General features: G+C 53.3%; 1 protein-coding gene across 1 annotated transcript; it reads left to right on the top strand.

Annotated features, from left to right (window-relative positions):
* Positions 1 to 5,319: 5,319 nt before the first annotated feature.
* LOC105700454 (A disintegrin and metalloproteinase with thrombospondin motifs 7) lies at positions 5,320 to 12,981 on the top strand. The gene is given in 17 exon segments (XM_023434564.1): positions 5,320 to 5,362; positions 7,146 to 7,549; positions 8,718 to 8,877; positions 8,969 to 9,267; positions 9,379 to 9,503; positions 9,568 to 9,714; positions 9,784 to 9,930; positions 10,011 to 10,158; positions 10,230 to 10,325; positions 10,408 to 10,617; positions 10,689 to 10,925; positions 10,987 to 11,111; positions 11,198 to 11,341; positions 11,443 to 11,563; positions 11,670 to 11,813; positions 11,904 to 12,022; positions 12,131 to 12,981. Coding segments are annotated over 17 exon segments (3,432 nt in total). The 3' UTR covers positions 12,894 to 12,981.
* Positions 12,982 to 13,026: the final 45 nt, after the last annotated feature.

Here is a 13,026-nt window from a genome sequence, read left to right as displayed (position 1 = left end):
TTTTCGATACCGTTATCGCCGAGAAAGATCTCGGAGGGCCCTTGTTAGCGAGAGAGAATACCGACTCGCGAAGGGAAGAAACCGGATTGGTTCATTGAGGCTTCTCGAGACAACGCGAAGGATCCGATTTTATCCGCCGCGGTCGGCTTGTCCGGCTGGTCAGGGTTTATCGGGTCCATCCGACGTCACCTCGCGTGTCGTTCGTCCATGTTGGCGCCTTCGAGAACCAGCGGAGAAGCAAAGAACGACCAAGAGGAACAAGAAGCGTTCTTCTAGGACGGTCAGCCTTCTCGAGAGATCTCGGGGATACGGTCTAATGAAAGCGTAACGACCCGTCCGTTGCTCTTCGTCCACCGAGTCGCTCTCGAGATCTTTCCGTTAGACCATTAATTTACGGCAGCTTCTCGCGAGCGTCGCGCCATCGTTGCCGAAGACCCGAGGGTGGCTCCGCGAGTCGCGAATCGTACCGGGTTCCCCGACCGACCGTTCGCTTCTCCGCGGGGAGAACGGATGGGCTCCCTTTTTGCCAAGCAAAGGTCGGTGTAATTATTTCCGTAACCGTTTGCGTATTCCGTCCGACGCAGCCACCTTGTTCGAGCGCGTTTTGCTCTTGTATGTTGGCGCCCGTTCTTATCGCCGCCGGAGTGGGCACCGGCGAGAAGAAAACCGGAGTCTTCTTGGTCGTGCATCCTCCTCGAGAGATCGCTCGGATATAGTCTAATGAGATTGTAAGGCTGTCCGTGGCCGTTCCACGGAACCACGCGCGTACGCGAGCACGCATGGAAACGCGCGAATAAAACGCCGGTGTTCATTGCGGAGATCTCCGAGCTTTTCTCCGCCGCCGCTCGTTTACATCCTGCCGGCGTGTACCGCAAAGGGCGAATGTTTATTTGCGAACGAGTCAATTAGCGAGATGAATCAAATCGACAGGGAGGATCTATCCGGATAAAATATTACGTCCCGATCGGTACCGACGCCGTACCGCGTTAATTAGTCGCAGCGTCGTTAAGAGTAGACGCTACCAGAGAATCGAATTCGGAGTGTCGTTCGTTCGAACGGAAACGACGAGGGAAAATTGCACGGGGCGAGGGCGTCCGATTCCTTCCCGACGATCGAGTCGAAGCAAAAGTTAAACCGGCACCCAACGCCGACACCGTAGGTACACCTTCGGCCAAGTTAGCGGAGCGTATCCCGCGAGGTGCATTGGGTTTGGATTCGCGCACACGGTAGCCGAACTGCAAGATGGCGATCAACCGACTGTAACGAGCGCCTCGATAAACAGCTCGATTATTTACCCACCCGGTTATTTCCCATTTTCCCGCTGGCCGACTCCGGACTGGAAAATGAATTTATCGCCGCGTGTCGCGGACAGCGCGAATCGACACAGAGGCTGAGTTAGACCCGATCGAAATACAGGCGTCTCGTTCGGCCGTTGCGAAAGGCCGAGCTAGCCGGATCTCGATGAAATTGTCCGAAGAAGTGGCGACCCGGTCTCGCGCGGTAAACCGAGGAGGCCTCTTCGCGGCTCCGATCTCGCCTAATCTTCGGCCGAGAACCGCATGCGGCGATTCATTGCGCAGTAAACACTCGCGAGACATACCGTCCCGGTGCCGAGACTTCCAGAGCCGAGCACCGTCCGTAGGAGTGACATAAAAGACTCGTACAATTTACATCGCGGGCCTGAATTCTCCCTCCCACGCCTTCGGGCACTCAACTGCCAGAGGGGCCTTTAAACCGCGTTCCAGGACGAACCGTTCGCCGAACCGATCCTTGGCCACGGCCGACGGCTCCCGGGAAACCGCTCGATCGGTTTCCCTTCCTTGAAGAGGCGCCGGGGAAATCGGCGCATCCGCCGATCTTCGGTCGGGGACTCGCTGAGTTACGGCCGTAAATAACGGGAAGGATTAAATCGACGGTCGTCGTCTCGCGAAACGGATAATTGGCCGCACGTCGGCATCCCGGCGCTCGGGTTAGCGTTTCGTTTCGAATCCGAGTCGTTGGACGGGCACCGCAAGTGGCACCGCGAGCGGCACTTCCGATGGTGGCGGGGAGAGCGCGTTTCGTATCCTCCGTCTTTCTGGATCCTGATAAATGCCCGTCCCCCTCTCCCTCGTCCTTTTTTCGAGTCCCCCATCTTCCCTCCAGTCCTGGGTGACACGATAAACGTAATTTATGCGGCGATCAATTACCGATCGCCTGGGAAACGCGTGTATCTCACCTCGACGAGCGTCGAACCAAAGAGGAGAAACCGAGCGGTCGCTTAGCCGCGGTTTGCCCGGGATAAATAGTTTATAATTAGACCGAGCCTGCGCCCATTGATCCCGACGACACCATTAACATCGATTCAGCCGGACTGTCGTTCGGTTAATCCGCTCCTTTGCTGGGCGCGGAGCTCGCGGGGTCCGGGATATTATAAGTGTCGTTACCTGGGAGTCGGCGCGGAGAAGATACCCGCCCGGCTTCTCGGAGAGATACGAGAATTATAGGGATCGTTTTATGGGCGGTAATTATTAATGAAATAATTCACGCGGAAGGCACTCGCCACGGCTGATGTAGGGGGCGGTGACGCGCGCGATAATTTGCAAATATTCCCCATTAGCGCGTAAACGTCCATCTAACCGCTTAATTCTTTCGGATGCGAACTCTCGTCGACGCGTCCCGTTCGATCCTCGTCGAGGAACGACTTCCTCGAGGTCGGTCTCCACCTCGACTTGACGGGCCTCGGAGCGGAGACGGAATATTTATTTCCGGAAGTTCGATCGACGGACGCGGATGGCAGTCGCGTGACAACGGTGGCGCCCATTTTTCACGTAAGTCGTTCCACGCCAAGTGCACCTGTCGTAAATACGCGTACTCGAGAGACCGTCCCCGGGAGTATCGCGGGCATCGATCGGCGAGGGCGTCTCTTGTTCGGCCCGCGGAACCTTGGTCGTCGAACAAGGCAGCAATTGTTCGTACGTACGCGCGCGTACTCGCGGCACGTGAAAAAAGTCCGCCACGATTGACCCATAGCGTGCATGTAATCCAGGGGCTGATTGAGGCCATATATGGTCAGCCTGGCAAATATACTCGGGCGTACGGACACCGACGCGCGCTCTCTGTGCACATCCGCGTCCGGATATGTACCTCGACATGCGCTCGCTCCTCGATACGCGTGTACGCAAAGCCGAGCGGACGTTTGCTCGATACGTACCCTCGTTATTGCATTCCACGTACGCACAGAAAATTAAAAACACGTACGTCTCCCGCTCGAAATACATTGTACGAAGCCTTTACTTTCGAGGGACTTTTTGCGTTATTACCAAGTAGCCTCGTCGGGTGCCCCCTAAAAAGGACGTGGGATCGCTTTGAGGTGCCGACGCCACTTTTTCTACATCGGGCCCACGGAATTGATGGGCCCGGTCCGATCGGTCGAGCGTTATTATCGGCGCCAATTTATTCCCGCGAACGAGATTCGAAGGACCGGCGCACGTGGCCGCGCGTACCCGAATCACCGGCGGTCGACGCGACGCGAATAAAAGGCCAAATGCGAAAATAACGAGGATCGACGTCTCGGAGGAAGCGTCGCCGGAAGGAGGACTCGAGAAAAAGCTCCCCTCGGAGCTGCGTCGCGGCGCGCGTCCTGGAGCGAATCCGCGGATCCCGAGCTCGGTCCTTTCTTCCGTCCATCCCGAGGTACGGTCCCTTCTCGAGGGGACGACCGATTTCCGGGTGGTTCCGTTTACGGTGCCCTCCGCGGGAAAGTTCCTCGCGACCGCGTTACGAATGGTCGGAGTAGGGCTCCGCTCGAACGCGAAATTACTTTTACAGCTACGCGTCCTTCGCGGTCCGTAATAAAAGTGCACACGGTACAGCCGGCGGGTGCACCGTGTCATTATTCGAGCACGGGGAAGGTCGACGTTTCGTTTTTTGAAACAGGCCACAGGCCGTGTCCGACGAGACCGGCACACGACTCGGACGCTGGTACGCGCGAGCGAGCGCTCGTTAAAACGCGCCGTTAAAGCTCGCTACGTGTGAAGTCTTATGCTCGATTTCACCGGCAACGAACAACTTTATTCGCAAGGTGGACGGTGGTTCGCGGCTCGATAACGCGCCTTAAATAATCATTAATAGAGTTAGCGACAACGGGCGCGTCCAGGCGGCGTAACTCGGAGCCAATAAAAGGCCTCGTTTGAATCTCAAAAGGCGAGCCGAATCGGAGCCCGCTGCTAATCGACTCGCCACTCGCCCTCGTTAGTTCCTCGCCGCCAATTTTCATTACCATAAAACAAAGTGCATCGCGAGTTAAGCTTTATTTACGGTGTCGGTCCCAACGGCGTTAAAATCGCCGAACGGGTTTCCGTTCGCACTAGGTACATCCGAAATGCACTAAACGTGTCTCGAGTGCGTTTCAGCATGCTGAACCTAAATTTACGAGCGAGCGTAGCCAACGGCGATTGCCTCGATTCGACTTCGAGCGGAGTTACCGCCGCGATGTAAGACTTTACACGTTGCAGATTCAGCCGGTGACTTTTAATGACCGTTTATGCGCGTCGCATAACTGTCGATTTCGAGGACACCGTTTTTCCTTTCGGTGCGATGTCGGAGTTACGTCGAGGGGCTGTGATTATGTCGTCACGCTTCGTTAAATTATCACCAGGTGTCTCAACTTCGAGGAGTCAAGGGCGGTCGAAACGAAAGTCCCTGCGATCGCTTTTAAGGAACGAGCAACTCGTTGCGCCCAACGATGGAAATTGGCTCCCTCCTGAAAACGCCCCGCGAGGCATCGGCGAGCGATCCGTGTCGGATTAAACGCTCGCCGTGCACCTCCGACCCGAAATTCGATGCGGCGCAGCGAGTGGATTATTTATGATTCGCGCCGCTAAATTAAATATCTCCCGGTCAAACGAACAACTTCCCTCGCACTCGGGGCTTATTTGCCGATATCATTGAATTAAGTGCAACAAGTGATACCGCATCGATCCGAGCCTACGTGCTCGTGAAATCGCGGAACGCTCGGTGACCATCGTCGAGGACGCTCGACCCGATTTACCTATGGCCAGAGTTCGCTACTCGATCGCGTTAAATCGTTCTAATTATACCCCCTGTACGAAGGAAATTGCAGAGGCCTTCTAGAGTGGCTCGCGATTCGGGGGGAAAAATGAATCGCGCGCCTTCCGGAAAGAAGCGACGACCGTCCGAAACGCGCGTTTCGCGGCTCGTGACGTTTCATTGTTCACGCGACGATTGCGGCGCATAAACACCGTTTAGATTAATGTTATGAAAGTGAGATTGCTGCTTTTGATATCCTCTAGTTTTGTAATTAGCTGTACCGGCAGTATGCTGGATGAACTTCAGCGGAAGCCGGGCAACGTGTATCATGGTAGGTAAGTGGGAAGGCGATCCGTCCGAACGAAACCGCGTCGTCCGTCGTTATTTCCCTTGGTAATTCGTCGCCTCGTTCGTTCTTCTACCACCTCGGAACGAGAATTCCACGTATCTCCCGAAAATTGGACCGCTCACCCGTCCCGTAGGATGAGCGCTTCCGAAGGTGGTGTGCCAAAATACTGTCGATCGCGTCGCGAAACCCCGACGTAGGCATGCATCGCATCGCAAATCCTTCTCTCGACAACCCACGTCTCGTCGATTCCCCCGCGTCGTCCTATTTCCGCGGATGCGGAGTTTCCATCGGCTTCTAAGCGTCGAGAATGATTTCTTTACTCCGCTGAAGGATCGAGTGCAGTCTTTCGTAACTTTTGGCCCCCCTCTGTCTCACCGGGTGAACCCGAAACGCGTCTCCCTGGGACACGCGGTTTCCTCATCCGTCGATGGTCGGACCGTTTGTAATGTGAAAACTCGTGGAAAGTCCTCCGGGAGTTGAAATTAAATGAAAACAAGAACGTTAGCGCGATTTCGCAGAGGTACATCGGCCACCTCCCCCAGGACGGAAGCGGCCCGTCCTCGGTAGACCCTCTTCCGACGAGTCGACTCCCGATTCTCTGCAATGCCGAGAAAATAGTTTACCGACGAGGGAGAGGACGAATCGGCGAATCGTGTTACACGTCCGACTGGTCGCCTCGACATCTGGCGAATCCAGATACGGATCCGCGGAACTTCTCTCTAAAGGTGAAGTTCCGTATCGTTCTTAACTTTGTACTTCCACGGGGAAGCGAGTTAAAGTAGGAAGTAAAGGGACGCTCATTAAATTTACATCGAGCACTTGGGGAACCGTCCTAAACAATTTACCGGGAAAGTTAATACGGGCTCGTCCCCGTGTTTGCAAAGTTACCACCGAGAACGGTCAATGGACGAGTTTGCGCGTATTCGCGTACACGCGTCTATGGCGGACGCGGAGCGCGACCGGAACCCTGGACCGACGGTCGGCGGTGGAGAGGAGAAACGGGAGATTTCAAGATCCTGGAAGGATCTCCCGGAGAGATCGAAGGGGCCTCCACCTTCCCCGATTACGTTTTTACAGGTGTCGTAAAGACGAGGTCGCGCGCTTTCATTTATTGCCAGGAAGAGTGCAGTCCGGATCTAAAAGGCCCCTTAAAACGAGCGCTGACTGACTATCTACCTGTTAATTATATTCCCAACGACCTATCGAGCCTGGCCACGTTCGCCAACTCCTGGGAACTCGCCGAAGAAGGATCGCGAGAGAAGGATTCTCGAGTGAAAAAATTCGTCCGCGATCCCTTCGATGTTCCAGGAGTCGGCGGTACTTTCCAGGCGATCGGGAAGAGCCGGTAAAAGTTGGCGAGGCACATTCTTCGAAATCCCCTTCCGCGGCGTCGCGGAAAATGTACAAAGTGTAATTTCGAATAGTTAGTTTGCATTATGCTCGGAGTACAAAGCCTTATCCAGGGTGACTCGCAACGGAATCCCTTTATCCTTCGATCTAAGTTCGCGCAAGTAGCGCTAAGGCATTTTCCAGGCAATTCGGCCTTGTCGATCGTTGGAACACCGAGCTTCCTCATCGAAGGTGCAGTAAAGATTTTACGGGCCGACCTCTTCCGCCCGAGTTACCCTCCGGATATCTCGCGAGCTTATTATCGTCCCATTCGAGGAAATTCGCTCGAGGAACGATTCCTCTCACCGGCCGGGCCGGAGCCGGAGTCCCCTTGTCATCCGGAGAGGCGATTAAAAGTTTCCGTTTTTTCTCCAAGGCAGATACACGAGAGACGTCGAGAGCCCGGAGTTCCTGGTGCCGCGGCGCGTCTTCCACGACGGCAGTTTCCGGAGTTACGTCCTGCCGGAGTTCTACGACCGGCGGGAGGTGGTCGGGCGCCAGAAGAGGTCCTCTTCCGAGGAGGATCGCGACCGGCAGAGGGGCGACGAGCTGCACCTCGTGCTGCCGTTCAACGGAATGGACCACCACGTCGAGCTGCAGCCTCACCACGAGTTCATCTCGCCGAAAGCGGTGGTCGAGACGAGGAGCGCCCCCCTCGACGGCGCCAACCTGAACGACGCCGTCGCGTTCAGGAGTCTGCCCGACCGGCAGTGCCACTATAGAGGCGTGGTCAGGGGCCACGACAACTCCAGAGCGGCCCTGTCCCTCTGCGACGGCGTCGTTAGTAGACCTTTCGTCCGCGTTTCGCAATCCCTCGTCGCGCCCCCGATTTCGCAACGATTGGGCGGATCGAATCGAGTCTTCGGCCAAGAGCCAAGACCGAGTCACACCCGCTGCCTTCCGTAAAAATCCCCGACCAATGGCAACGAGCCGTTCCGCTCGCGCATTCTAGAGCGAATTCGAACGTATCGCTTAATCGCATCGGCAGACCAATGCGTGGTCGAGTTTCTAGATCTGACCGGAGCTCGTTCGCCGATTGCCGTCACGCTTTAATCCGCGATTTACGATCGTTCGCCGCGGCAAATCGGCGACATTGTGGAGCAACGCGGCTCGATCTATATGCAAATGCAATTATTAATTTGCATGCGTTTAAGATGTAATAAGAGGCTCGCTTAGAGAGCTCGGCCGGGGGACGCGCGAGCAGGGACGCACCGCGTGGGTGCGCTCCCGCCGCCATCGCGGGCCTCGGAGAATGGGGAAACGTGGGACCGATCGCGGTAAAACACCGATATCGATTAAGCGCGACGATCGATACGCGACGGATGGGATCCGCCGTATAATTTTCGCTAGACGTAGGACGCGTCCGGCGCGGTCGGTCGCCGACCCTGGTCGAGGAGGACGACTCGCGCGAAGACGTCGCGGATCGTCGCCTTTGGACGCATCCGCGGTCGAAGCGATTATTCACGGATTTTTTCAGAGAGTCTTTGAGCGATAGATTAAATTCCTCGCGGTCTCTCCCGCGGTCCCCGCTCGAGAATGCCGATGCCGGGTCGGGGAACGAGATAGGATGAATAACGCGGGGATTGTTGCAGTAAAACACCGCTATCGATTAAGCAAGGTGATCGATACGTGTCCGCACGTAACGAACCCGATATACGCTGTTGTCCCCTCCCCGTGAAACGCCATTGGAGCTAAGAGAGTCGGATACGAGTGATCGCGATAAACCGTAGACAGAGCAGAATAATTAACGGCGAAACGTTAAAAAATATTGAATATTGAATATTTCCGCGGTTGATGTCGTTACATGGGAGTGGCAACGGTAAGTGGTAAATAAATTTTAAACCAGAGAGCTCGGATAAGATGAAAAGCGTAGGAACGGTTGCGGTAACGCACCGCCAGAGGTATTGCGGGATAAGCGATATACTTAGTAATGAAATCGCATGTGCAGGCCGGCTACGTACAGACCAATCAAGGACGATATTTCATCGAGCCAATAAGCGAGGCGGAACCTGCAGCGGACGGCCAACACGTTCACATGGCTTATAAGAGATCAGCCCCTCACGAAAGGACCGAAGGAAGGGAACGGAGAAGTCATTGCGCAACGGACGGTTAGCTTTTCTTCGCACGTTTTAAATCGCGCGCCCGAATTATCGTTCTTTCGGCGGAACCGGTACGAGCTGACGACTCCGATGTTAACAGACAACTGGGAAGCCGCTTGGGCCGAACAGTTGGCCAAGAGGCAACAACTTTTGGAGAATAACCCAAACGCTCTGAAGCGCAAGGAGCCGTCATCCGGGACGCACAGTATTCATCGATACATCGAAGTCGCCTTGATCGTCGACAGACGATTTTTGGACTACCACAATGGAACCAACTACGAGTCGTATCTCCTCACGATCATGAACATGGCGTCGGATTTCTACCACGACGGCTCCACCGGAAACCAAATAGACGTGGTCATAGTCAGAGTGATCTACTTGGAGCTCCAGAAGGACGAGGTAATGAGAAATCCACCAACGACGAGAGTAAGGGAAAAAATAATGGGGCAGTTTCCACCATTCGTCCGTGAGATGCCCCACCTTCCGATCGTTGATGCAATATGCTTATAGATAGACTTGCACATTAGCCCAGCGGCGGAGAAAACGTTGGACAGTTTCGCTGCGTGGTCGAACAAGATGAATCCTAAGGATCACGATCATCCGAATCATCACGACATTGCCGTTCTGGTTACCCGGTGGGTCTGGAAATTCGGATGTTATCCGGACCCCGAATTCCGATTACATCGTTTCCTTTGACAGATACGACATATGCGCCTCGGACAGCGGCTGCGACCTCCTGGGTCTGGCTTACGTGGCTGCAGCTTGCGATCCGGAGAAAGCAGCTTGCATCAACGAGGACGCCGGGCTTGTCCTGGGCATCGTGATAACTCACGAAGTCGGCCACGTGTACGTACAAGTTCCGAAGTAGTTTCCGTCCTACGTGCCGCGTTGATCACTCGTTCCTCTGCCCCGTAGCATGGGGTGTTCCCACGATACGGTAGAAATCAGCGGATGCGAGCCCGAAGACAAGGATGGCAGCCAATTTATAATGTCGCCGTACGTCGGGATGTTCACGCTGAGATGGTCGGCTTGCAGCAGGAAGTTCATCACCTCGTACCTCGAGTACCAGATCCTCGTTCTCGCGCACGACAATTGCCTTCTCCTTGACGTGCCTCTTCTATTGTGCTTTTTACCAACCGTAGGAGCGGTCTCGGTGATTGCTTGAACGACGATCCCCGAAATCCACCGGAGAAGTACAAGTACCCAGGGATGCTGCCGGGTGCGATGTACGATGCCGAGTATCAGTGCGACATGGGTTTTCCTGGATCGAAGTTGTGCGATTTGGGCCAGGTGACTGCAGGAACCCTTCCTTCGTGCGAAATTTTCCAGGACCGTGGTCAGCGACCGAAATTTTTTTTCAGGGTGATTTCTGCAAGCAACTCTGGTGTCGGATGGGCGGTTCCTGTAAATCTAAAGGCGATCCACCCGCCGAAGGAACAAAGTGCGGCGAAAACAAGGTCTCGTTAAACCGTGCCTTCCATGTAGCCTTTCGGATTTCGAAAATAGAAATGCTCGTTAATTGTTCCGTTTTGCCTGCAGTGGTGCATTCACCAGGAATGCGTGGAAGCGGGTTCGCGACCAGCAGCGGTTAACGGCGGATGGGGCGAATGGAACCCTGCGGGCGAGTGCTCCAGGACGTGTGGAGGTGGCGTTAAAACGTCTGAAAGGGAATGTAATAAGCCTGCTCCGGCCAACGGGGGCAGGTACTGCATAGGAGAGCGGAAAAAGTACTCTACCTGCAACACGACTGTGAGCACGAGTTTCTAAACCACTTAACAAATGGAAAGATCTACTCTCTAATTCTGGAATTCTCGATCCAGCCTTGCGATCCGAACAAACCATCGTTTCGTGCAGTTCAATGCGCGGAGTACAATAACCAGACGGTTCTGTCGGATGGATTGCACACTTGGTCCCCTTATCTCATGTCGGACAAAGACGTATGCGCTCTGTACTGTATCAACGAACGGAACACCTATGTGAAGCTGTCACCAACGGCGAAAGACGCTACACCGTGTAAAGGAGGAACAAATCATATGTGTCTCGCCGGGGCTTGCAGGGTATCCACCCAAGAGGAAATTAAATACTCGGCACTGGTGCTTTAATATTTTTAATTTTCAGAAGGTAGGCTGTGACTGGGTAATCGATTCGGACGCGATAGAAGATCAATGCGGGATCTGCAAAGGCGACGGCACCCAGTGCAGTCCTGTCGAGGGGACGTTCAAAAATAAGGGAAAAATGAGTACGTCGATGAAGATGAATCGTCAAAGAATTGGATATCGATCATTTAAACGCGTGACTGTATACGTTAACGTAACGCATGTACAACGAGGTGAAATTATTCAACAGGTTACAACAAAGTTGTGACGATTCCGAAGGGAAGCAGAAGTATAACGATATCGGAAAAAGACGAGAGTATGAACTGCTTGGCACTGAAGCCGGAAAAGGGAGATAAATATTGCTTGAACGCGGATTTGTAAGTCTCCGGCACCGTTCTCTATTCATCGTAAATGAAAGGCGGAACGAGCACTCGTCTCTTTGCGGAGTTGATTTTCGAAATATTCACGATCTTTTCAGCCGGGAAGAAAGAAACGGAGAGTACGAATGCGTCGGGGCTTTGGCTATATACTCGCATCCATTACCGCAGAAAGAGGAGATCGAAATAAAAGGACCCATTAAGGAAGATCTTCAAGTACAGGTACAGCTTGTGCCAGGTGTTAGAAACTCTTAAACCACCCATCGAATGATCGTTCGTACTTCGGAGTAAAGATAGAATAGATTTTAATAGTATTAAATTGTGGCAGTACGTGTTCTTCAAAGCAGACGAGAATCCTGGGATACACTACAAATACTATGTCAAGTCGACTAATTCGACTTATACCCCGAAATACATTTGGGAGTTTGTCGACTGGTCTTCGTGCAGTGCGAAATGCGGTGGTGGTACAATGGTAAAATAATTGCTCGCGCTATCACGGTGTTCTACAATTGTATTAAATTGCAAATAATTGCGTTAAGAAACTGTCCGCGTATATTAACAGATTTCTGAAGCATCCTGCGTGGAACAGCAAGCCGGGAAAGTGACGCCTAATTTTTGTAAATCCATTCCGAAACCGGAACCGAAGAGTCGAATATGCAACGAAAAAACATGTCAGCCAAAGTGAGTTAATCCACTGCTTTAAAAGTATCCTCGAATATTTTTTGACAAGATTTTTTTAATTCAAGCTAAATTTTGGAATTACGTCTATTTAAATTTTTTTTTGTTCAGGTGGCGAGTAAGTCAATGGAGCAAGTGCAATGCCTGCGACGGCAAGAAAGGCATCAGGCGTCGAAAAGTGCAATGCGTGAAACCAGCGGCTCATCCCGGAGGCGATGACGTGCAAGCGAATCTGAACGCATGCAAAGGTCGAGTGCCAAAGCAGCAAGAGGAATGCGTCGGCACGAGACCTTGCCGCAAGAAGTGTCCAAAGAAAACTCGCGAGTCGAAAACGGAAGACGTCAAGGATCTGGAGAACAGCCGAGGCCTGACTATCGAGGAACAGCGCCAAATGCTGGACAAGGTTGTGGACTTGGGAATAGCACGCTACTTGGAAAAGTCTTTCGGAGGATCCGTCTTAAAGTCGGAGAAACGAGATGTAGCCGATGATTTCCGACAGCTACTTCGAGAGTGGGTGAGAAACACCGAAGACAAGCGCAAGAGAAGCACTCAGTGCCCCGAGGGCAAGAAATTCACGACGCCAAAGCCGGGGACCATCGTTAAGGATACCATCAGACCGGACCGTGCCCGGTTGTATGTCGCACCTATCAGAGACGAATTTTTTGTCTCAAATATGTCGGATAGAGGCTTCCAGGAGGAAGGCGACGTTGCACCCGTGGCCATTGACACGAAACAAGAGAAGATCTACAAAGGCGCGGAAGCCATCAAGCTCATCGGAGAAATGGTTAACCACAATTCCACTGGAGGAGGGGATAATACATCTTCCACTGGAAAACAGTGCTCCACGACCCCGGTTACCGAAACCGAGACCTAAAACTCGGGGGGGAAAGCTGATCCTAGAGCTTTCGCCTCGCTAAGCGTAAGATTTTCAACGATGTAATGAGATTGAGAATAAAACTTAATTTGCGCCGATTTAAAGCACCTTTAATCCGTTTAGCTATATTTTT

This window comes from Orussus abietinus, unplaced genomic scaffold (assembly GCF_000612105.2).
Source record: "Orussus abietinus isolate OABI.00-Male unplaced genomic scaffold, Oabi_2.0 scaffold2, whole genome shotgun sequence".
NCBI lineage: Eukaryota > Metazoa > Arthropoda > Insecta > Hymenoptera > Orussidae > Orussus > Orussus abietinus.
The sequence above is the reverse complement of the archived record's forward strand: the minus strand, read 5'-3'. Positions and strand labels throughout refer to the sequence as shown.